Genomic DNA, 23,791 nt, shown 5'->3' with positions numbered 1-23,791 from the left:
TGCTTATGTGGTGCTGAGGAATCGAACCCAGGGCCTCAGGCATGCAAGGCAAGCGCTTTAACCACTGAGCCACCTTCTCAGCCCTCAGTGATCTTTTTAAGACATGGTTTTTCTGTGTAGTTCAGGTTAGCCAGCAACCATCCTGCCATAGCCTTCCAAATGAAGATTACATGCTTGTGCCACCATCCAGCTCATAAAGCTAATTCAGTCCTGGGAATTGATCATGCCAAGCATTTCAATGAACCACATTCCTACCCCAATTTGGTCTTTTATCTTCAATTCCACTCATCCTGTTCAAAATCAGAAGTTTGCAAAACCCCATATCTCAGTGGAAGAAATTGTTTGTGGTGGTGTAAGCCTGTCATCCCAGCTATGATAGTCTAAAATCATCCCAGCATGCACCTAGGCAGGACACAAGGAAGCCCTACCTCAAAAATAACCATGAGGGCTGGAAAGATGGCTCAGGGTAGAGTGCTTGCCTTGCATGCATGAGACCCTGGGTTCGATTCTCAGCACCACATAAGCAGAAAAAGCCAGAAGTGGCGCTGTGGCTTAAATGGTAGAGTGCTAGCCTTGAGCTGAAAAGCTGAGGGACAGGGCCCAGGCATAGAGACCAGGCCCCATGACGTGGGGGGGAACATGAAAAGGGCTGGAGGTGTGACTCAGTGAATAGAATACCTGCTTAATAAGTGCAAGACCCTGGGTGGAATCCATACCCTATACTGCCCCTTATCCCCCACAAAAACCCAGGCTCACTCAACTAATGCTCAAGATTTTAGCCTCCTGAGTAGTAAGGATTACAGGTGTGAGCCACAAGTGCCCAGCTATGCTTTTAACTAGTAGGAAAGTTAACAAATGTGAATTGAAGCTGCTTTAAATTGCCCAGTTAGGGGTTGGGGATTTAGGTCAGTGGAAAAGCATTTGCCTGACAAGTGCAAGGTCTTGAGTTAAGTCCTCAGCTGGGGTGGGGAGCAGGGAGGAAAGCTATAAAAGACTAAAAAAGAAAAAGAAAAAGGCAACTAAATTGCCATCAAAGGGTTCATGCTATGAGTTGTAGAGAAGTCTTAGGAAGGAAATATGCAAGAGAGTCAGCTTTTGTAGGTAGAAAGGAAATGTGTGCCAGAGGCTAAAACAGCACACTCTCATCTGGGAAGTTGCAAAAGTTGGGACTTCTGGGTCCCCTATTTTTTGTTGTTGTTGTTGGTTCTGCTGCCACTGGTTTCTACAATTTCTTAATAAAGCTCTTTTTTTTGGTAGGTCATGGACTTTAACGGCTTGGGTGCAGTCCCTGTGCTCTTCAGCTCAATGCGAGCACTCTACCACTTGAGCTACTGAGCCACTTCCAGCTTTTTCTGAGTAATTTATTTATTTATTTATTTATTTATTTTTTTTCGGTCGTGGGGCTTGAACTCTGGGCCTGGGCGCTGTCCCTCAGCTCTTCAGCTCAAGGCGAGCGCTCTACCACTTGAGCTACAGCGCCACTTCCGGTTTTCTGGTGGTTTATTGGAGATAGGAGTCTCACGGTCTCTCCTGCCCGGGCTGGCTTTGAACCACGATCCTCAGATCTCAGCCTCCTGAGTAGCTAGGATTACAGGCGTGAGCCACCAGCGCCCGGCTCTGAGTAATTTATTGAAGATAGAGTCTCATGGGCTGGGCACTGGTGGCTCACGCCTGTAATCCTAGCTAAGAGGCTGAGATATGAGGATTGTGGTTCAAAGCCAGTTCGGGCAGGAAAGTCCATGAAACTCTTTTTTTTTCTTTTTTTGGGGGTCCGGTCGTGGGGCCTGAACTCTGGGCCTGGACACTGTCCCTCGGCTCTTCAGCTCAAGGCTAGCGCTCTACCACTTGAGCCACAGCACCACTTCCGGCTTTTTTTCTTTTTTGCTTATGTGGTGCTGGGGAATCGAACCCAGGGCCTCATGCATGCAAGGCAAGCGCTCTACCACTGAGCCACCTTCCCAGCCCCTCCATGAAACTCTCATCTCCAATAAACCACCAGAAAACTGGGAAGTGGCGCTGTAGCTCAAGTGGTAGAGTGCTCGCCTTGAGCTGAAGAGCGCAGGGACAGCGCCCAAGCCCAGAGTTCAAGCCCCATGGCCGACCAAAAAAAAAAAAAAGTCTCATGGGGCTAGGAACGTGGCTTAGTGGTAGAGTGCTTGCCTAGCATGCATGAAGCCCTGAGTTCAATTCCTCAGTACCACATAAACAGAAAAAGCTGGAAGTTTCACAATGGCTCAAGTGGTAGAGTGTTAGCCTTGAGCAAAATAAGCTCAGGGACAGTGCTCAGGCCCCAAGTTCAAGCCCCAACAAAACAGTTTCACAGCTGGGCATTGGTAGCTCATGCCTGTAATCCTAGCTACTCAGGAGGCTGAGCTCTGAGGATCACGGTTCAAAGCCAGCCCAGCCAGAAAAGTCCTTGTGAGGCTCTAATCTCCAATTAACCACTAAAAAGCCAGAAGTGGCATTGTGGCTCCAATGGTAGAGCGCTAGCCTCAAGCACAAAGAGGCTCAGGGACAGCATCTAGGCCCTAAGTTCAAGCCAAAATAAAAAAGGGTCTCAAAGTGGTAGAGCTTCAGCTTTGATTGAAAAAGCACAGGTTCAGAATTTAGGCCTGAGTTCAAGTCCTATCACTGGCAAAAAGCAAAAACAAAACAACTGTGGATGGCTTCCTTTAGCATCAAATTGGACTGCAATTAGGAAGGCAGCGCTACCCAAATCCATACCTGAAGATTGGAGGGGCACAGGGTACATACAAAAATAGTTTTCAAACATTTTGAAGTGCTATACAACCCTTTTATCAAATGTGTTCTGACAAAGAAGCTTCCTATATGGCACATGAAATAAGGAGCTGTCATATTTATTCTAGTGACAAGGCTTTAATCTGGAGTGTTTTTCTTTATAACAGACATAAAGGACACAATAGGGTCTTTTGGTAAAAGTCTGGAAGAATGATGAAAACATTTATTTCTCTCACCCATGTCAAGAAAAAAAAAAAGACATATATTACCCTAAATGTAGATTCATTTACTCAGTCAGTATACAATTTTTTTAAATTTTAAATTTTTTTTTTTTTTTTTTTTTTTTTTTTGCCACTCCTGGGCTTCAACTCAGGGCCTGAGCACTGTCCCTAAGCTTCTTTTTTTTTTTTTTTTTTTGTCGGTCGTGGGGCTTGAATTCTGGGCCTGGGCGCTGTCCCTCAGCTCTTCAGCTCAAGGCGAGCGCTCTACCACTTGAGCTACAGCGCCACTTCCGGTTTTCTGGTGGTTTATTGGAGATAGGAGTCTCACGGTCTCCCCTGCCCGGGCTGGCTTTGAACCGTGATCCTCAGATCTCAGCCTCCTGAGTAGCTAGGATTACAGGCGTGAGCCACCAGCGCCCGGCTGTCCCTAAGCTTCTTAAGGCTAGCATTCTATCACTTCAGTCACAGGGCCATTTTCAACTTTTTCTGTTTATATGGTACTGAGGAATGTAACCCAGGGCTTCGTGCATGCTAAGCAAGTACTCTACATTAAGCCACAATCCCAACCCAGTGTGTAATTCTTTTGTTGTTGGTGGTGGGTTTTTTTTATTTTGTTTGTTTCTTGGTCGGTCATGGGGTCTGAATTCTGGGCCTGGGTGGTGTCCCTCAACTCTTCAGCTCAAGGCTAGCACTCTATCACTAGAGCCACAGGGCCACTTCCGGCTTTTTTTTCTGCTTATGTGGTGCTGAGGAATCAAACCCAGGGCCTCATGCATGTGAGGCAAGCACTTTACCACTGAGCCACCTTCCCAACCCTGTTTTTTTCCTTTCATTCTTTTTTTTTTTTTGGTCATGGGGCTTGAACTCTGGGCCTAGGCGCCATCCCTCAGTTCTTCAGCTCAAGGCTAGCACTCTACCACATGAGCCACAGAGCCACTTCCAGTTTTCTGAGTGGTTTATTGGAAGTAATAGTCTCACAAACTTTCCTGCCCAGGCTGGCTTTGAACTGTGATCCTCAGATCTCAGTCTCCTGAGTAGCTAGGATTACAGGCATGAGCCACCAGTGCCCGGCTGGTGCTAAGTTTTGAACCTAGCACTTTGAGGGTACTAGGCATGTGCTCTACCATCAAACTATATACACCAGCCTATAATTCTAGTATTTACTGTTAGCACTGACTTGTACCTTAGCTTTTGGCCCTATACTCAGTGCTAGGCTCAGTGATTGGTTTAGGTTTTCTGTTTCAAATCATCATTGTTTTCCAATGATCCATTATTTCTCTGGAAGTCCACACTGTTAAAAAAGTTACAAATAGGGGCTGGGAAGGTGGCTCAGTGGTAGAGTGCTTGCCTTGCATGCATGAGGCCCTGGGTTCGATTCCTCAGCACCACATAAGCAGAAGAAGCCAGAAGTTAGTGCTGTGGGTCAAGTGGTAGAGTACTAGTCTTCAGCTGAAGAGCTGAGGGACAGTGCTCAGGACCAGAGTTCAGGCCCCATGACCAACAAAACAAACAAACAAAAAAAAAAAGAAAGAAAAGCTACCAATATACTTGCAAATGGTGTTTTAGTGCTGGTTTTACCTAAACACTGCACAGCCAAGAAAGTTAACAGGAGAAAACAAAAAAGACCAAATACTTGTGAGAAAAGGCCTGAGCAGAGTCTAACAAAACTGCAAAAATGAAAAAAAAAAATGACAGGAGCCAGGCACGGGTGGCTCACACCGGTAATGCTAGCTATTCAGGAGGATGAGAGCTGAGGATTTTTTTTTTTTTTTTTTTTGGGGTCCAGTCGTGGGCCTGAACTCTGGGCCTGGGCATTGTCCCTTAGCTCTTTAGCTCAAGCGTTCTACCACTTGAGCCACAGTGCCACTTCCAACTTTTTTTTTTCTGCTTATGTGGTGCTTATGGCCTCATGCATGCAAGGCAAGCGCTCAACCACTGAACCACTTTCCCAGCCCGTGAGGATTGCAGTTTAAAGCCAGTCCTGGCAGTAAAGTCTGTGAGACTTTTTTTTCTTTTCTTAATTTCCAATTAACCACTAGAAAACCAGAAGTGGAATTGTGGCTCAAAGTGGTAGAGTGTTGGTCTTGAGCAAAAAGATCTCAGAGATGGTGTCTAGTCCCTGACTTCAAAACCCACAATGAACCAAAAAAAAAAAAAAAAAAGACAGGAATTTGTTTCTTCTACTTGGAGATTGGTCAGTTCAGAACAGGAATTCATATCCTTATGAGGAGATGCTCAGAGGCTGTCTCATCAGCCAGATTATTCTTCAGGGTGCAGCTTTCAGCAGGGTATGACTGCTTCACACTCCAGAAAGGAAAAGAATTAAAGTTTGAAGCCAGAATGAATGGCCACAATGCCTGAAGTTAGACTTTCATAAGTCACCTTCTGAAAACCTGCATCTTCAATCATCTCTTTAAACTCTTCCTAAAACACAAGGAAAGACAGAGCAAGGATTGCTTGGATTTCAGCTTTAGGACCTTTGTTACACACTATAGATGTTTTTGGTACCTGCGATGGAAACTTCCGGATGCTTTCCACAAGGTACTGATAGGACTTCCAGTCTCCTGCAATCACTTCTCCGAGGACAGGAATGACCTGGAAGCTGTAGAGATCATAAAGCCTACATAAACAAACAAACAAAAAAAAGGCAAAAGATTAAGATTAGAACATGTCCTGGGCTCATCCCCTGGCACTTCAAACAAAAAGGGAAAAAAATAAGCTGGGCACCGGTGGCTCACGCCTCAAATCCTAGTTACTCAGGAGGCTGGGATCTGAGGATTGCAGTTCAAAGCCTGCCCAGGCAGGAAAGTTTTTGAGACTATCTCTAATAAACCACCAGAAAACCAGAAGTGGCGCTGTGGCTCAAGCGGTAGAGGGCTAGCCTTGATCTGAAGAGCTGAGGAACAGTATCCAGGCCCAGAGTTCAAGTCCCATGACCAAAAAAAAAAAAGGACTATAAAGATAAAGCTGTGTTATTGGTGCTGACCTGGATACCAGGGGATTGTTCACTTGGCTAAACTCCAGACAGAGAAACCGCCCTCCTGGCTTCAAGACTCGATGGGCTTCCTGGAGTGCCTGTGAGAGACAAGGACAATGGGATGCACTCCTCAGCAGACCTCACCCAGTGCTACAAGGCAAGACAGATTGAATTTCTGTGTGCATTCTAACTGTTATTTCCCACAGCCCTCTTGTGTATTCTAGTTGGGAAGCTGAAACCGCAGAATAACCCTACATATTATATTGTAGTCTGCTGCTTATGACTTGATAAGTCAAATGCATACAGACTGATACAACTGCGTGAGAGGCAAGTTTAGAATTGTGAATTAAGATCTCAGTGGAGCCAGGCACTGGTGAGTCATGCCTATAATCCTAGGTACTCAGGAAGCTGAGATCTGAGGATCACGATTCAAAACCAGCCAGGTATCTCCAACCCCATGAGACTCTTATCTCCAATTAAGCACATTAAAAACTGGAAGTGGTACTATGGTTCAAGTGGTAAAGCACTAGCTTTGAGCACAAAGAGGCTCAGAGACAATACTCAGGCCCTGAGTTCAAGCCTTGCAACCAATAAAACAAAATAAAAAACAAAAGCAAAACAGTGCACCTCCTCTCTATATAACATGCTTTTTGTGATACTGAGGTTTGAACTCAGGGCCTCATGCTTATCAGGCCCTGACAAGATGAGTCATGCTTCTATTCCTGTGATTTCAGTTCATTCATTCCTGACTAGGAAAACTAATAATTTAAAGAAAGAAGTTCCAACTCAAAGCAGCCACTCTACTGAAGTGCTGAACCCAGAACATCAGGTGAGCTGCATATGTAGCCATTCCTACCCGATCTATGTGTGTGACATTCCGGATCCCAAAGGCAATGGTGTAAATGTCAAATTTGTCATCATCAAAGGGCAACTCTTCAGCATCTCCTAGGATCCATGCAAGCCCTGGAAGACAAAATGATTTCTGCATCTGAATGTGGAAAGCTGTCTCCCTTGCACCCTGTGATTTATCACATGTGAGGAATTTACATTTTGTATTGCATTTGGATGTGTGTTTGTATTGAGTCAGAAGTGTGAGTAACCCAGCGTGAGTAGCTACACTCTGAGTGTGGCTAGAGCCTGAATAGCAGCACTCTTCTGGGACTGGATCCTCAAACCTGTGGAATATGATGCAAAGTCTGGATAGCACCAAGTAAATTGTCAGGTATCTACTTGGAGTGGAAGAACTGCACACCTGCCTTCACCATTGAATTCCTGGCTACTTTCCTCCAATGCTAAGATCTTAGAAGCTGACATCTTTCTGCCATGGAGCTACATATCCTCAAGTAGCACCAGGGTAAGCTGCCTGGGTTTGAACACCACCTTCATCCCTTATTAGCTGTGTATTTTTTTATTTTATTTTACTTTATTTTTTTTGTGAGGGGGTGGTTGGCAAGGAATGGAACCAAAATCTATCTCAGGCATACGACACAATCATTCTGCCATTTGAGTCATGCCACCCAACTAAATCAATCTCTCTCCTTCTCTTGTTTTCTGTATCTCTCAGTCCTGTTAAAGAGTATAGGGGAAGGGGGTGGCTGGGAATGTGGCTTAGTGGTAAAGTGCTTGCTTAGCATGCATGAAGCCCTGGGTTCAATTCTTCAGTACCACATACACAGAAAAAGCCAGAAATGAGCTGTGGCTCAAGCGGTAGAGTGCTATCTTTGAGCAAAAGAAGCTCAGGAACAGTGTCCAGGCCCTGTGTGCAAGCCCCAGGAATGGCAGAAAAAAACTATATACAGAATTAGAGGCATGGCTCAGATGGTAGAGTGCCTGTCTAACAAGTAAGTTTGAGTTCAAACTCCAGTACTTAAATAAGTAAATAAATAAGAATATCAATGGCTCACACCTGTAATCTTTTTCTTTTTCTTTTTTTTCTTTTTTTTTTGCCAGTTCAGAATGGAATGCTACTGATCATCTTGGTATCTTTCTGCTCCATTCTTTATGGCAGAGCATGTTGGTCAGTAGGAGTAAGAAAGCATGGTGCCTTTGTTTAAAAATGCTAGTGACTGTCTGCCTTCTGCTTAGTGTTGATGGTTAACAAAGGAGTCCTTCATCTTGGGACCAAGTGGGCTGCAAATGTCTAGGCAGCTGCTCCTGGGGGCAGGAAGAGGAGGAAGGATTGGACTAAAACAACCACAGCTACTGTGGTGATGTTGGGGGGGGGGGGAAGGTTGATGTGGACCCTGGGGACTTTCTTTGTGGTAATCCTCTGCTCTCTCTATAGCTTCCTGCAGTACCTGGCCTGCTGAAAGAGGGGGCAGAGCAGCAGCCCTGAAAATCTGGGTCAACAGGGCACAGCATCCAGGATCATTAATAAACTTGAACAAATAGGGGGCAGCCAAAGGTAACATTTCCATTTCCATGCTAGAGCAGAAATCATCCTTTTTTTTTGAGCATGCAGTGGGCTCCCAGAAGTAGGAAGGCAGTTCCTTACTTTCCTGCTGCTGGTACCTGACAAAATAGGGAAATCTGAGGAGCAGAGAACAGGTACTATGGCTGGGAGCTGGTGGCTCATGCCTGTAATCTTAGCTACTCAGGAGGCTGCGATCTGAGGATCACAGATCTGGGTTCCAGCCCAGGGAGGAAAATCCAGGAGATTAACCACCAGAAAACCAAAAGTGGTGCTGTGGCTCAAAGTGGTAGAGTGGTAGCCTTACACAAAAAAGCTCAGGGACAGCGCTCAGGCCTGGTGTTCAAGCCCCACAACAGACAAAAAACAAAAACAAAAACAAAAACACATGCACTGTGTCAGTTGGGTTCTCTGACATACTGATGAGGAGGAAATGTTGTAAAAGTTTTGTTTTGGATTTTGTGTAGTAGTAAGGGCAATAGTTGATTAGGAGAAAGCCTGGCTGTTAGGAGTCCTGCTTAGGTTGAGTGTCATGACTCATGCCCGCAATCCCAGCATTCCAGAGGATAAGGGAGGGGGATGGCAGGCTCAAGGCCAGCATGGACTACATAGTCACACAGGACTCTTAACCAAAACAAAACAAAGTGAAAAAAAAGAATGGTGCTCAGTGCTGTATATGGGAGCTGCCAAGAATGAGCTTGGCTTTGCAAGAAATCTGGAGCAGAGGCCAAAGAGCTAACAGAGGCTATTAGCTAAGTACATTGCTGTAGCTGAAGTTCTGTTCTTACAAGAGATGTGAGCAGCATAGTTGTGTTCCAAATAAATTAAACCTGCCTTGTACTGGTAGGGGAATAGGTCATCCTAGAGCTGTTGGAAACTAAAACTTCTTTTTTTTTTGACGGAGTCTTGTCTTTTCTTTTTTTTTTTTTTTTTGGTACTGGGGATCGAACCCAGGACGTTGCACTTGCTAGGCAAGTGCTTTGCCACTGAGCTACATCCCAGCCCTTTTTGACGGAGTCTTAACTGACCTTGGGCTCAAAATCCCTCCTGCCTCTGCCGCCCAAGTACTGAGATTACACCCAGCAAATTTCTATTTCAAGGTATAAGATTTGAGATCCAAACGCTGCCTCTAGTTTAGGATCTGCTACTAAATAGTGGTGTGACTTAAGTAAGATCCTGTTTGGGCTTTGGTTATCTCCTCTGTCACATGGGGCTGTTCATCCAGTCCAACAAACAGGTAGGTGAGCCCTAAAAAACAATGCCAGTATCATTTGTGCTCAGTCACCCAAATGATCTTCAACTCTCTCCTTTTTTTTTTTTTTTGTTGTTTTTTTTTGGGTCCGGTCGTGGGGCCTGAACTCTGGGCCTGGGCGCTGTCCCTCAGCTCTTCAGCTCAAGGCTAGCGCTCTACCACTTGAGCCATAGCACCACTTCCGGATTTTTTCTTTTTGCTTATGTGGTGGCTGAGGAATCGAACCCAGGGCCTCAGGCATGCAAGGCAAGCACTCTACCACTGAGCCACCTTCCCAGCTCCTTCAACTCTCTCCTAACTGTAAGTTTCTGAAATTTGGAGCATAAGGATTTCAACATTTGATGTGACCTCCTCCAGCTTATTTTATAAACATACAAGTCTTTCCCTGGTGTCTGCTTTCCTAGGACTCACCAGTTTTGTAGCCCTGGTCTAAGGCTTTCCTCTTTCCAACCTTCAGCATCTCTCTGTTGATGTCACAAACCATGACGTGGGAACCACCCAAAGAATCCTCTTCATTTTGGTACTTTTTGGCAATTTCTTCCCAGGATAAATTTTGCTGGGCCCTTAATTGCCTCTTCTGCTTTCTCTGATGTTGTGCCTGAACATAATTAAGGAACCGGAATGCAATGTCACCTGTGGGAAGCCAAACAGGAAGAAAGATACAAACCAAAAGCAAAAATCCAGGCTGGGAATGTGGCTTACTAGGGTGCCTGCCTTGCATTCCCTGGGATCAATTTTCAATACCACATAAACAAAATAAAATATTTATTGTTGTTGTTGTTATTATTATTATTGCCAGTTGTGGAGCCTGAACTCTGGGCCTGGGTGCTGTCCCTCAGCTTAAGGCTAGTGATCTTGAGCCACAGCGCCACTTCCAGTTTTCTAGTGGTTTATTGGAGATTAAGAGTCACAGAGTTTCCTGCGTGGTCTGGCTTTGAACTGTGATCCTTCAGATCTCAGCCTCCTGAGTAGCTAGGATTACAGACACGAGCCACTGGTGCCCAGCCACCTCAGCCTTCCTTTTGCTGAGATGATAGGTATAACCACCACACCTGGCTTAAAACAGTTTTTTGGTTGGCCCTGGGGCTTAAACTCATAGCCTGCACACTATCCCTAAGCTTCTTTTATTCAAGGTTAGCACTCTACCTAAAGCCACAGTGCCACTTTTGGCTTTTTCTGCTTATAGGATACTGAGGAGTGGAATCTAGGGCTTCAGGCATACTAGGCAAGCACTCTACCACTAAGCCACATTCCCAGCCCATGTCCCTGAGCTTTTTGTGCTCTACTGCTTTGAGCCATAGCTCTACTTCCTAAAAGTTTTTTTTTTTTTATTTTTATGAAAGTACGTAAGTGCTGGGTGCCAGTGGCTAACATCTGTAATCTTAGCTACTCAGCTACTGAGATCGAGAGGATTACAGTGTGCAAGGGCACAAAAATCCTTGAGGATTCGTCTCCAAAATAAACAACAAAAACAGGGCTGGAAGGTGCAAGTCAACTGAAAGGGCTAGGCTCTGAGTCCAAACTTCATTTATTTATTTTTTTATTTTTATTTTTTTTGGGGGTCCGGTTGTGGGGCCTGAACTCTGGGCCTGGGTGCTGTCCCTCAGCTCTTCAGCTCAAGGTTAGCGCTCTACCACTTGAGCCACAGCGCCACTTCCGGCTTTTTTCTTTTTGCTTATGTGGTGCTGAGGAATCGAACCCAGGGCCTCAGGCTTGCAAGGCAAGTGCTCTACCACTGAGCAACCTTCCCAGCCCCTGAATCCAAACTTCAGTACCACAAAATTGTTATATAACACGTTTATTATACAGAGCCCTAAGCTACCATTTCTAGTGGTGGAAATGGTACTATGATTCACCCCAGTACCAACAGAAAAAGGCATGGGGGATGAAGCTCCAGTGGGAGAGTGCTTGCCTAGCAAAAGTGAAAAACATAAAGAGGTCATTTAAATGATGAAAGATCACTGGAGTAAAAAGTTGGTCTTCTGGGTTTTTGTTTGTTGTTGTCGTTGATTTTTTTGTTAGTATTGGGGTTTGAACTCAGTGTATATGCTTCCTACATAAGCACTCTATCCACTCTATTACAAAGACCAGCCTGGTCTTTGTAAATATTAGAGAAGTGAAAAGCATAAAACTGATATGTGTCCCAAGGCCCTTGGAATACTAGGCTCTGCCTCTTGAGCCACACCCCAAATCCACAAAGTTACTTACTTTATTGTGCCAGAGCTAGGACTTGACCTCAAGGCCTTGCCGGGCGCTGGTGGCTCACGCCTGTAATCCTAGCTACTCAGGAGGCTGAGATCTGAGGATCGCGGTTCAAAGCCAGCCCGGGCAGGAGAGACCGTGAGACTCCTATCTCCAATAAACCACCAGAAAACCGGAAGTGGCGCTGTAGCTCAAGTGGTAGAGCGCTCGCCTTGAGCTGAAGAGCTGAGGGACAGCGCCCAGGCCCAGAGTTCAAGCCCCACGACCGACAAAAAAAAAAAAAAAAAAAAAAAAAAAAGGCCTTGGCTTTTTCCACTCAAGAATGTTCCTCTACCACAAGTCACACCTCCACTCTGGCTGTTTGGTAGTCAATTGTAGTGAAAAGTCTCATGGACTTTTCTGCCCAAGCTGGCATCAATCCTGGGTCTCAGACTTTTGAGTAGCTAGGAATACAGGAATCACCAAAGGTGCCCCCCTGCCGCTTTTTTGGTGTGAGTCCTGGGGCTTGAACTTAGGATCTGGGTGCTGACTCTAAGCTTTTTTGCTCAAGGCTAATGCCTTGAGCTAACTTGAGCTACAGCTCCATTTCCAGCTTTTTTTGGGGGGGAAAGGGGATGGTTTATTGCAGATAAGAGTCTCCTGGAGGGCTGGGAAGGTGGCTCAGTGGTAGAGTGCTTGCTTTGTATACATGAGGCCCTGGGTTTGATTCCTCAGTACCACATAAGCAGAAAAAGCTGGAAGTGGCGCTGTGGCTCAAGTGGTAGAGCGCTAGCCTTGAGCTGAAGAGCTGAGAGACAGTGCCCAGGCTCAGAGTTCAAGCCCCACAACTGACCAAAAAAAAAAAAGTCTCCTGGACTTTATTGCTTGGGCTGCCTTCAAACCATGATCCTTAGCTCTCCACCTTAACTCTCAGCCTTCTGAGTAGCTAGGATTACATATATGAGCCACTGGTGCCCAGCACAAAGCTGCTTTTGATTGATATTTTCTATACCTTTCTCTGAAGTATACTGATTTTCAAATGATCTACTAATGGAATATGAACTATCACATTCCAATAAGAGTAATTTCTGTAGAAGATGCTCAACGATACCCAAGGACCCAAAACTTGACATACCTGTGCCTCCAGCCACATCGAGCAGTTGGGTCCCAGGTAGTGGGTGCATCCTCCAGAGCAACAAATCCTTCCAAATGCGATGGATACCAATACTCATCATATCATTCATCACATCATACTTCTTGGCAACACTTTCAAACACCTGATAGACTGACAGAGGATACATACGATAAATACACAATTGTTACTGGTAGGATTTACATGGAAAAATCCTAAAGAGAAAAGAGAAAGTCTTTCCCATCAGAAAACTGCTTCTCTTTGCAAGGTAAAGGAGAAACTATGCCATGATGCCCTCATATCTAAATCTATACATTAACATTATTGGTTTTTGTCCTAGACCAGACTCAAACTCAGTATCTGATGCTTTTGCTCATTGGCTTGTACTCTATCTGTTAGGTTTTTAAAAAGAGGTAGCTGAGTAAGAACAGCACTACACACGTGGTATTCAGGTAAGGGGTAGGTTTATTCATCGTTCTGGCTGGCACCAGGCCATGTTGGCCCACGTGGCTGGGAAAGAGAGAGAGCTAGGAAAGAGAAGACAGCTAGAAAAAGAGCTAGAAAAGAGAGAAAAGAGCTAGAAAAGAGAGAAAAGAGCTAGAAAAGAGAGAAAAGAGCTAGAAAAGAGAGCGTTTGGGAAAGGTGGGAAAGAGGAGAGAGCTAGAAAAGAGAAGGGAGCTGGGAAAGAGAAGAGAAGGAAAGAGCTGAAAAAGAGCTAGAAAAGAGCAGAGAATGGCTTTTTGGTTTTTGCTTTTGGTCATTCTTACTCTAGAGATGACTGGTTTAAAATCAACGGAAAATGTACTGTTTTCTTAATAAACTTTTCTGTCGCTTTCACTACCTTTCTTGATTTGCCTGAGTTCTGTCATTGAACATCAAGGTCCAAAGTAGATAGATGTGCTGACTCTATGTAACATTTTTTGGCACCATGACTCAGAGATTCAGATCCTTTTTTATGGGCAACTTGGATCCAATCCATGTGTTTCTGTAGGAGGTAAGAACTGTTCTTCCTGCTGTGTCAGGAAGCTTTATTCTGCAACCTCTTTTCTACTATTTGGACTCTCGCTGTTTTCTTTTTGTCAGTCATGGGGCTTGAACTCAGGGCCTGGGCACTGTCCCTGAGCTCTTTCACCCAAGGCTAGCGTTCTACCACTTTGAGCCACAGTGCCACTTCCATCTGGCTGCTTCCTTTACTTTTCTTGCCCTCCTCCATTCAAAACAATTTTTTGGGGGGTGGCAGTCAAGGGGCTTGAACTCAGGGTGTGGGTGCTGTTCCTGATTCTTTTTCTCTACCACTTGAGCCACTGCATCACTTCTAGCTTTTTCTAAGTAGTTTATTAGAGATAGTCTCATGGACTTTCCTGCCCAGGATGGCTTTGAAACATGATCTTCAGATGTTAGCCTCCTGAGTAACTAGAATGACAGGCATGAGCCACAGCACCTGGCCTCCAAACATATTTTTTGTTTGCTTTTTACTGGTCTTGGGGCTTGAACTCAGGGGATGGGCACTGTCCTTGAGCCTCTCTGTGCTCAAGGCTAGTGCTCTACCACTTAAGCCATAGCACCACTACCAGCTCTTTCTGTTTATGTGGTGCTGAGGAATCGAACCCAGGGCTTTATGCATGGTAGGAAAGCACTCTACTGCTAAGCCACATTCCCAGCCCCCCAAAACAAATTTTTGTCATTGTGTTTAATATGAATAAATTTAGGACCTTGAACATACTAAGCCTATATTCTGTTTAGGCTCGGTAAGTTTTATTTTTTATTTATTTTTTTATTTTTTATATTTTTGGGTCCATTTATGGGGCCTGAACTCTGGGCCTGGGCGCTGTCCCTCAGCTCTTCAGCTCAAGGCTAGCACTCTACCACTTGAGCCACAGCATCACTTCCGGCTTTTTTCTTTTTGCTTTATGTGGTGCTGAGGAATTGAACCCAGGGCCTCATGCATGCAAGGCTAGCACTCTACCACTGAGCCACCTTCCCAGCCCAGGCTCGGTAAGTTTTAAAGGTCATGGATTAAGATCATTTTGCATGATTTTAACTTGTGTGTTATTTTTACCGTTCTGTCTCACTGTGTAAAGCTAAGTCTTGCCTGTACTTCAATCTTGGTTGCCAAGTTAGATTGAATATTTAACTTATCACTGTCTTCTCTCCTTGTCACTGTGTAAAATGTTGAGTATACATTGTAAAGAACAATACAGTTATTATTCCTATTATTATGGTTGGCAGTATGTATTGGAGTTTGAACTCCAGCTTTTCCACTTGCTAGGCAGGAGCTAGCACTTGAGCCCTGCCCCAGTCCTTTCATCACTGTTAATGAATACTGGTAAAAGCACATGCTTTGGGAACAACTCAAATGGATTTAAATCCCAGTTCTGCCACTTATTAGCAGAATTTTGGGTAAGCCACTCCTATCATTGTTTCATGGCTACTTCATCCATAAAATCAGGCTAATCATTTCTACCTTCACAGAACTGTAATTGTTTGCTGTTTAAATCAGAATTGACTTAAAGTGCTTTGTATTTAAAAAAAAATTTAAAGCCAAGCGTCAGTGTTTTGTGTCTGTAATCCTAGCTACTCAGGAGGCTGAGATCTGAGGATTGCAATTGGAAGCCAGCATGGACAAGAAAGCTCATGAGACTCTTATTTCCAACTAGCCACCAAAAGGCTGGAAGGGGAGCTGTGGCTCAAGTAGTAGTGAGCTAGCCTTGAGCAAAAGAACTCAGGGACCTGAGTTCAAGACCCAGGACTGGCACACACAAAGAAAATTTAAACTTGGAAGTCCTTGGAAATCAGGACGTCCCAGACACCGGACCTGGAGCTCACAGGTGGTCACACCGGTCCAGGACTGACAGGTCTCCCTCGGCCCGCCCTCTCACCCCGGTCACCTTTGCCCCCTTTCTCCTCCTCCGACACCGTCTCAAACCCGAAGTGCGTTTCCGTTGCTTGCTTCTCTTGGGACAAGAGCCGCGCACCCAGCAGGCCCCGAGGCCAAAAGCCCGGAAGACCCGGGAACCCACATCCCCGCGCCGTCCGCGACCACCCACAGCCGCCGGACAGCCGCAGAACGCAGCTCACGGACGCTGCCATCTTGGCAGTCCCACGGCCCGACGGGAGAGGAGTCGATGACGTCACCATGCGACGACGCCTGCTGATTGGAGGAGCCACGGTTAGTCCCCGCCTCCTGGTAGTGAGGAGCTGTGTGGGCCAGGCGAGTGGCTCCTACCTGTAATACCAACTACTCAGGAGACTGAGGTATGGACTTTGGGGTTCGAAGCCAATCCAAGCAGGAAAGTCCTTGAGCCTCTTTTTCTCCAAGCACGAGAGCCGGAAGTGGTGCTGTGGCTCAAAGTCGTAGAGCGTTAGCCTTGAGTGAAAGACCTCAGGGACAGCGCCTAGGCCCAGAGTTAAAGCCTCACGACAAACAACAACAATAAATAACGGGCTAGGAATGTGGCTTAGTGATCGAGTGCTTACCTAGCATGCCTGAAGCCCTGGGTTCCATTCCTCAGTACCACATAAACAGAAAAAACTGGAAGTGGAGCTATGGCTCAAGTGGTAGAGTGCTAGCCTTGAACAAAAGAAGCTCAGGGACAGTGCCCAGGCCCTGAGTTCAAGCTCCATGATCAATAACAACAACAACAAAAAGCTGGAGCTTAGGGGGCTGGGAAGGTGGCTCAGTGGTAGAGCGCTTGCCTTGCATGAGGCCCTGGGTTTGATTCCTCAGCACCACATAAGCAAAAAGAAAAAAGCCGGAAGTGGTGCTGTGGCTCAAGTGGTAGAGCGCTAGCCTTGAGCTGAAGAGCTGAGGGACAGCGCCCAGACCCAGAGTTCAGGCCCCATGACCGGACCTAAAAAAAAAAAAAGCTGGAGCTTTGAGTCAGATGGTAAGGGGCTGTGAACAAAAAAAAAATCTCAGGAACAGCATCCAGGGATTAAACTGAGTTTAATACCCAGTATCCTCTCACATTCTTCCTTTCCCCCTCCCCCAATTTTTAAAATTTAAATTAAAAGTGGAAGTAAGTTTTCGTTAAGAATGAGAAGACCTTGGGGATTGAGCTTCTGATCACTTTTCACAGGCCATCCCTTAATGTTACTAACCAATAGTAACTGGCATCAGGAGTACCTTAGGGGGAAACTGAGGCATGCTGTTAAAAGGTGACAATCACAAGGTCAATTCTTGCAGACTTTGGTGTAGAATCATCTGGTTTGATTTTGATTAATATTAATTGTGTCTGGTTTTATATTTTTTTGAGATTCTATCTTGCTATATAGTTTAGAATGGTTTTGAATTCATACTGGAACTCATGGTTCTTCTGGTTCAGGCCCCCAGTGGTTTGATCTTTACAATGTAACATCTTGGACCCCATTACCAAAGATTTGAATCAGTAAATGTATTTATGTATCTCTTCCACATCAGAGGCTACTACTGACTTCCTCCCTCCCTTCCACCCTTCCTCCCTTCTTTTCTCCTTCCCTTCCTTCCTCCCTTCTTATCTTCCTTCCTTCCTTCCTTCCTTCCCTTTTCTTGTTCCCATATATGAAGAAAAATGTGATAATTTCTTTGTGTCTTATTTTTAATATGATGATCTCCAGTTCCACCCTTTTTTCTCCAAATGACATTACTTCATTCTCCTGTTACTTTTTTTTGTTTGTTTGTTTTTGTTTTGTTTTTTTTTTTGTCGGTCGTGGGGCTTGAACTCTGGGCCTGGGCGCTGTTCCTCAGCTCTTCAGCTCAAGGCGAGCGCTCTACCACTTGAGCTACAGCGCCATTTCCGGTTTTCTGGTGGTTTATTGGAGATAGGAGTCTCACGGTCTCTCCTGCCCGGGCTGGCTTTGAACCGCGATCCTCAGATCTCAGCCTCCTGAGTAGCTAGGATTACAGGCATGAGCCACCAGCACCCGGCTTCTCCTGTTTCTTTCTTCCTCCTCCTCCCCCTCCCCCTTCTCCCCCTCTTCCTCCCTTTCCCCTTTCCTCCTCCTCCTCCGTAAGACCTGGATATGTAGCCCACAGAAGCCTGAAACTCAAGACGTGTTGCCCTCTCTCTCTCTTTCTTTTTTTGTAGGTCTTAGGGCTTCAACTCTGGGCTTGGGCACTGTCCCTGAGCTGAAGGCTAGCTCAAGCCTAGCACTCCTCCACTTGAGCCACAGTGCCATTTCTGGTTTTTCTGGTGGTTAATTAGAGATAAGAATCTTACAGACTGGGCTGGGAAGGTGGCTTGGTGGTAGAGTACTTGCCTTGCATGCATGAGGCTCTGGGTTTGATTCCTCAGCACTACATAAGCAGAAAAAGCTGGAAGTGGCCCTGTGGCTCAAGTGGTAGAGTGCACACATTGAGCTGAAGAGCTGAGGGACAATGCCCAGGCCCAGAGTTCAGGCCCCATGAGTGACAAAAAAAAAAAAAAATCTCATAGACTTTCCTGCCTGGGCTGGCTGAGTTTAGGCTAAGATCCTCAGATCTCATCCTCCTGTGTAGCTAGGGTTACAGACATGGGCCACCAGGACCTGGTTCTCTCCTCTCTCTCTCTCTCTCTCTCTCTCTCTCTCTCTCTCTCTCTCTCTCTCTCTTTCTCTTTCTCTCCTTCTCTCTCTTTTAATGGTTAAATAATATCCCATTGCACTATCATAATACTAAAGACCCATGCATTTCCTCTAAGATATGGAGGCTACTTAGTCTTTCAATACTCAAAGGCCATTTAGGATATCTTTCTATCTATCTTTCTATCTATCTATCTATCTATCTATCTATCTATATCATTTTATATTTTCTCTATTCTTTTATCTGTCCATGCATACATGCATGTGGAGGTAACTGATGTTTCTTTCATTTCCTTCAGGTATCTACCCAGAAGTAGTATAATTGGATTATATATGTCAGTTCTCTAGAACATTTTCCCCCCAGTATTGATGATTGTAATTTTAGGCTCTTGTGCTTAGAGACCATCCTTGAGAAACATATGCTAGACTACTTTGAAAAATAAACAACAATGAAAGATTTCTTTTGGCCTGACTATTTTATGAACCTTTAGGAAGTCATAAATGCAAACTAAAATTCAGGTATCTATTTAGCAAGCCAGAATCAAACATCAGATATTCTTTGTCTTCTGCTCATGCAAAGCTACATTTGTAGCTCACTGGCATGTCATGGGTGTTTTACTTCAGTCCCAGATTTCAGTGTTTTTTAGGGAAAGGATAATGAGACCATCTTGTGCAAAAAGAGAGAATGGAAGTTATATTGTTTTGCTTTGCTTTCCTTTCTCTGTTTCTGCTTGAATTCCCTTTTTAAAATTATATTTTCTGTAAATATTTCACAAGGAGAAAGAGCCAAGGATCTTAAGAAACTATTTTGAACTGAAAAGTCTTTTTCTGGTTTTATATAGCCTGACAGATGGACATCTTCTACACTGGGATTTCTCTTTTACTCTCTTATTTTTATGAATGACATGGAGAAATGATTCATCCATAAGTTCAGAATTGTTATGCCTATTTTACACTAAGATCCTTTTAGAAGGTATCTTAGTAATATGTAAGTACATCTAGTAATATTTTAGAATAGACCAGGGCTGGGAATGTGAGTTAGTGGTAGAGTGCTTGTCTGGCATGCATTAAGCCCTGGGTTCAATTCCTCACTACCACATAAACAGAAAAAGCCAGAAGTGGTGCTGTGGCTCAAGTGGTAGAATGTTAGCTTTGAACAAAAGGAGCTCAGGGGCAGTGCCTATGATCTGAGTTCAAGCCCCATGACTTGCAAAAAAAAAAATGAATAGATCATAGATAGTGGTTCAAAGCCAGCCTGATAAGAACAATTATTATTTGAACTCTTTATTTCCAACTAATCAGTATAAAAAGTTGTAAGTGGAGGTGTGATTAAAGTGGTAGAGTGACAACTTTAATTGAAAAAATCTGAGCAAGAGCCTTAGCACAGCACCAAAATAAATACATACATACATTAAATAAATAAAATGGACCTTAAGATTTAGGTTATTGTTGTTTCTTCTGGATATCAAATTAAACAAACTAGCTGAATAGCTATTTTACTAGATTTTTGATATGATTTGTGTGTGTGTGTGTGTGTGTGTAAAACAAGAGAAGCAATACTGGAACTGGTGAAGGGCATTTTAAGGAAAATTAGAAATACGATATTCTGATAAATGATCTTCATTTATCCCCACTTAAACTGTTACTGCACAGAAAGCATTTATGTATGCGTATTAATGTCTCCTTTGCCATGAACCAAGAAGGGGAGGGGCCCCATTAGAGATCCAGTCATTCTTTTTTTTGGGGGGCTAGTCCTAAGGCTTGAACTCTGGGTCTGGGAGCTGTCCCAGAGCTCTTCAGCTCAAGGTGAGCGCTCTACCAGTTGAGCCACAGCGCCCCTTCTGGTTTTCTGGTGGTTAATTGGAGATAAGAGTCCCACAGACTTTCCTGCCCGGGCTGGCTTTGAACCACAATCCTCAGATCTCAGCCTCCTGAGTAGCTAGGATGACAGGCGTGAGCCACTGTGGTGCGGCTTGTTGTCATTCACTTTTAAGTGACTGCTAAAATTCTACTCGTGCTCCGGGGATTATGACTGCTAGTTTAAAGGGAGAGACCCTGGATTTGATCTTCAGCTTAAAAAGCAGGAAAAGGAAAAAAAAAAAAAAAAAAAAAAGGAACAAAAAGCAAAGCAAAGTGATGGTAAATGAACGCATGAGGGAATAAAAGCCAGAAACCTATTAATACTAGAATAAGAGCCACAGACCAAAAAAACCCCAATGAATATGTTCCACAAATATTCCAAGGTTCGGCTGCTTTATTATGAGTATGTGTTACTACTGCGTCTTAGCGTGCTTACAAAACTAAACTAAACCAAACCAAACAGCCCAACCCTGCTCTTGCCAGGAACTATAAGTCCCATAATCCTACGCGCCCCACCAGTGGCGAGGGCCCGGATAAACAAGAAAACTACGTTTCCCAGAATGCATCAGGTAGCTTCTCCACTCTATAAATAGTCCATCCGGGTTCTTTGAGATGCTGTTTGGCGACTCGTCGCCATTCCCGGAGCAGCTCGGCCTCGGCCCAGAGGCGAGTGTCGGTCGCTGTGTCGGAGACACTCGTCCCCGACATCGAGACAACCACCCCTCTCTCCTGCCCCGCGGCGGGAGAGCGTGTCCGGCCGGCCGGCGGGGCTCGCGCACCCTCCCTCGCCTCCCCTTCCCCCGTAGCCTCCGCCCCGCCAGGCCCGGCCCGGACCTCCGAGCCCCGGCCTCCTCCTCCGTCTCGGTCACCTCCGCCGCCGCCGGGCTCCGCAGCCCCGCCTTTCGCTTCTCTTCCCATTTTGAGAAGCCAAGGAAGGAAACAGGGAAAAATGTCGCCATGAAGGCCGAGAACCGCTGCCGCCGCCGACCCCCGCCGGCCCTGAACGCCATGAGCCTGGGTCCCCGCCGCGCCCGCTCCGCTCCGACCGCCGCCGCCGCCGAGGCCCCCGTTGATGCCGCAGAGCTCCCCCAACGCCGCCGCCACCGCTTCCGACATGGACAAGAACAGCGGCTCCAACAGCTCCTCCGCCTCTTCGGGCAGCAGCAAAGGGCAACAGCCGCCCCGCTCCGCCTCGGCTGGGCCGGCTGGCGAGTCTAAACCCAAGAGCGGTAAGAGCCAGCCCGAGGGCTGTGGGTCACTCGGGGACAAGCCACGCTTTCTACGATGGTCCCCCCTTCCTCCCCCCTTCCCTGGCGCCTGTTATTTACAATGAATCAGCACCGGTCGTGCTACTTGGTTTGTTCCGGTCCGTGCATCTTTACTCACAATAGCTGGTGAAATTGGAGCGGTTCTCTCCCTTTACAGATGAGGAAACTGAGGTTCTCCAGGTAGTACGCCTACAGTCAGGCCTTCAGACCCCGCTTTGCCTGGTATCTTCGGGTCGGTCCCCTCTAAAATACGTCTTGGAGTTCGTATTGGGTGGTGAACAGGACCCAAGTTTAAACGAGAGAGGGTGGGGCCCCAAGGGCTCTTCAGACTGACTTTTTTTCATTTACTCTGGCCTCAGATCTGTGCCTCTTTGAGTGACTTCGTTCTGTTTGTTGTAGTAGATAAGGATTCAGTCTTTTGGGTGCAAACCTTGAGTCAGTGGCTGAATTTCTTTAATCTGTACAGGGGGGAGCTCATAGAATACTAAATGAATTAAGAGCTCACAAGAGTTCTAGGTAGCTATTAGGTACCAAGAAGGTACCTTGTGTATGTGTGTACTACGAGGCTGCAGTAATTGCCCTTTAACTGGCAAGATTTTTGTCAAATCTGTAGTCATGCTTCTCAGTCTTTTGTCCCGAGGATAATTTTAACAGCTGCTATTTACTGAGGGCTTATCCTGGCTTTTATCTGCTATCTGTACCCCAGTCATTAACCTGTTTAGCAAGGTAAGAGTTGTGCCTTTTAAAGTAAGGAACAAGTTGAGAGGGAAGATGTTAGAAACTTGGCAGAATCTAGAATTCACCATTCTCTATCTTACATCAAAGCTTGTGTACTAATCTTTGCTCTCTTTTGTATTTTCTTTATATTTACAGTAATTAGAAGATACTGCCTGTGAGCATGAGGATGTGTGCAGATAGGGAACTATTTGGAGTCCTTAAACTTAGAGATTTAGTTGTTTAAAACATTTTGAGATCAAACGTCTGTAAGGCTAATTTTAAAACAAAGTAACCTTTTTAGGGCTGGGAATGTGGCTTAGTGGTAGAGTGCTTGCCTAGCATGCATGAAGCCCTGGGTTTGATTCAGCTGTACCACATAAACAGAAAAAGCTGGCAGAGGTGCTGTGGCTCAAGTGGTAGAATGCTAGCCTTGAGTACAGAGAGGCTCAGGGACAGTGTCCAGGCCCTGAGTTCAAGCCCCAGGATTGGCAAAAAAAAAAAAAAAGTAACTTTTTTTTATTATTGTTATTATAAAAGAGATATATAGAGGAGTTACAGTTTCATAACTCAAGTAATGAGTACAATTCTTTTCCTTTGACAATATCATCCCTTCCTCTGTTCTCAGTTTTTTTTCTTCCAGTTTCCACCCATAAGTTGTGTAGTTTGTAGTGTGTAGCGGGTGTCACTGCTGCATTTATTTTTTTGGTGGCAGTACTAGGGCTTGACCTCAGGGGCCTCACTTTTTCACTTTTCCCTTTCCCCCCAAGGCCAGTGATCTGCCATTTTGGGCTATACTTTTAGTTTATTGGTGGTTAATTGGAAGTAAGAGTCTCACATTTTCTACCCGGGTTGGCTTTGAGCCTGGATTTTTCAGATCCCTGCTTCCCAATAGAGTAGCTAGGATTTTAAGCATGACCCACAAGTGCCCAGCGTCAATTGAATTATTATTGTTGTTGTTGTTGTCAGTCTTGAGGCTTGACCTCAGGGCCTAGGCACTGTCACTGAGCATTAGCTCAAGACTAGGGCTCTAGCACTTTGAACCACAGCTCCACTTCAGGTTTTTGAGTGGTTAATTGGAGGTCAGAGTCTCATGGACTTTTTTTGCCCAAGCTGTTTTGAACCATAATTCTTAGGTCTCATCCTCCTGAAAGCTAGGATTACAGGCATGAGCCACCAGCACCTGGTTTTCAACTGAATTTTTTTTTTTTTTTTTTTTTTTGGGTCCGGTCGTGGGGCCTGAACTCTGGGCCTGGGCGCTGTCCCTCAGCTCTTCAGCTCAAGGCTAGCGCTCTACCACTTGAGCCACAGCGCCACTTCCGGCTTTTTTCTTTTTTCTTATGTGGTGCTGGGGAATCGAACCCAGGGCCTCAGGCATGCAAGGCAAGCGCTCTACCACTGAGCCACCTTCCCAGCCCCTCAACTGAATTCTTAACTTTTTTTTTTTTTTTTTTTTTTTGTCGGTCATGGAGCCTGAACTCAGCCTGCACACTGTCCCT

General features: G+C 45.3%; 2 protein-coding genes across 2 annotated transcripts in view; one reads left to right on the top strand and one right to left on the bottom strand.

The window, feature by feature from the left end:
- Nucleotides 1-2,940: 2,940 nt before the first annotated feature.
- On the bottom strand, nt 2,941-16,014 carry LOC138829850 (2-methoxy-6-polyprenyl-1,4-benzoquinol methylase, mitochondrial). Its single transcript, XM_070026405.1, has 7 exons — nt 15,801-16,014; nt 12,916-13,065; nt 10,011-10,232; nt 6,794-6,900; nt 5,947-6,035; nt 5,469-5,580; nt 2,941-5,384 (listed from the first exon to the last, which is right to left on the bottom strand). Exons 1-7 carry the CDS (start codon nt 16,000-16,002, stop codon nt 5,283-5,285), a joined length of 984 nt encoding a protein of 327 aa, XP_069882506.1. The 5' UTR covers nt 16,003-16,014; the 3' UTR covers nt 2,941-5,282.
- Nucleotides 16,015-21,293: 5,279 nt separating this feature from the next.
- Nucleotides 21,294-23,791, top strand: part of LOC138829849 (E3 ubiquitin-protein ligase RNF10-like) — a 35,530-nt gene continuing 33,032 nt past the window's right edge. The window contains exon 1 of the mRNA XM_070026403.1: nt 21,294-21,539. Coding sequence (XP_069882504.1) covers nt 21,383-21,539 — 157 coding nt within the window. The 5' untranslated portion in view covers nt 21,294-21,382. The remainder of the gene's footprint in view (nt 21,540-23,791) is intronic.

Source organism: Dipodomys merriami, unplaced genomic scaffold (genome assembly GCF_024711535.1).
Source record: "Dipodomys merriami isolate MVZ:Mamm:240054 unplaced genomic scaffold, mDipMer1.0.p SCAF_177, whole genome shotgun sequence".
NCBI lineage: Eukaryota > Metazoa > Chordata > Mammalia > Rodentia > Heteromyidae > Dipodomys > Dipodomys merriami.
This window is presented reverse-complemented; position numbering and strand designations above follow the sequence as displayed.

Coding starts and splice junctions, on each gene's coding strand:
- LOC138829850 (XM_070026405.1), bottom strand. CDS start 16,002: ATGGCAGCGTCCGTGAGCTGCGTTCTGCGGCTGTCCGGCGGCTGTGGG. Junction 13,066..15,800: donor GGAGGAGAAAGGGGGCAAAG/GTGACCGGGGTG, acceptor ATCCTCTGTCAG/TCTATCAGGTGTTTGAAAGT. Junction 5,581..5,946: donor AACAATCCCCTGGTATCCAG/GTCAGCACCAAT, acceptor TTGTTTATGTAG/GCTTTATGATCTCTACAGCT.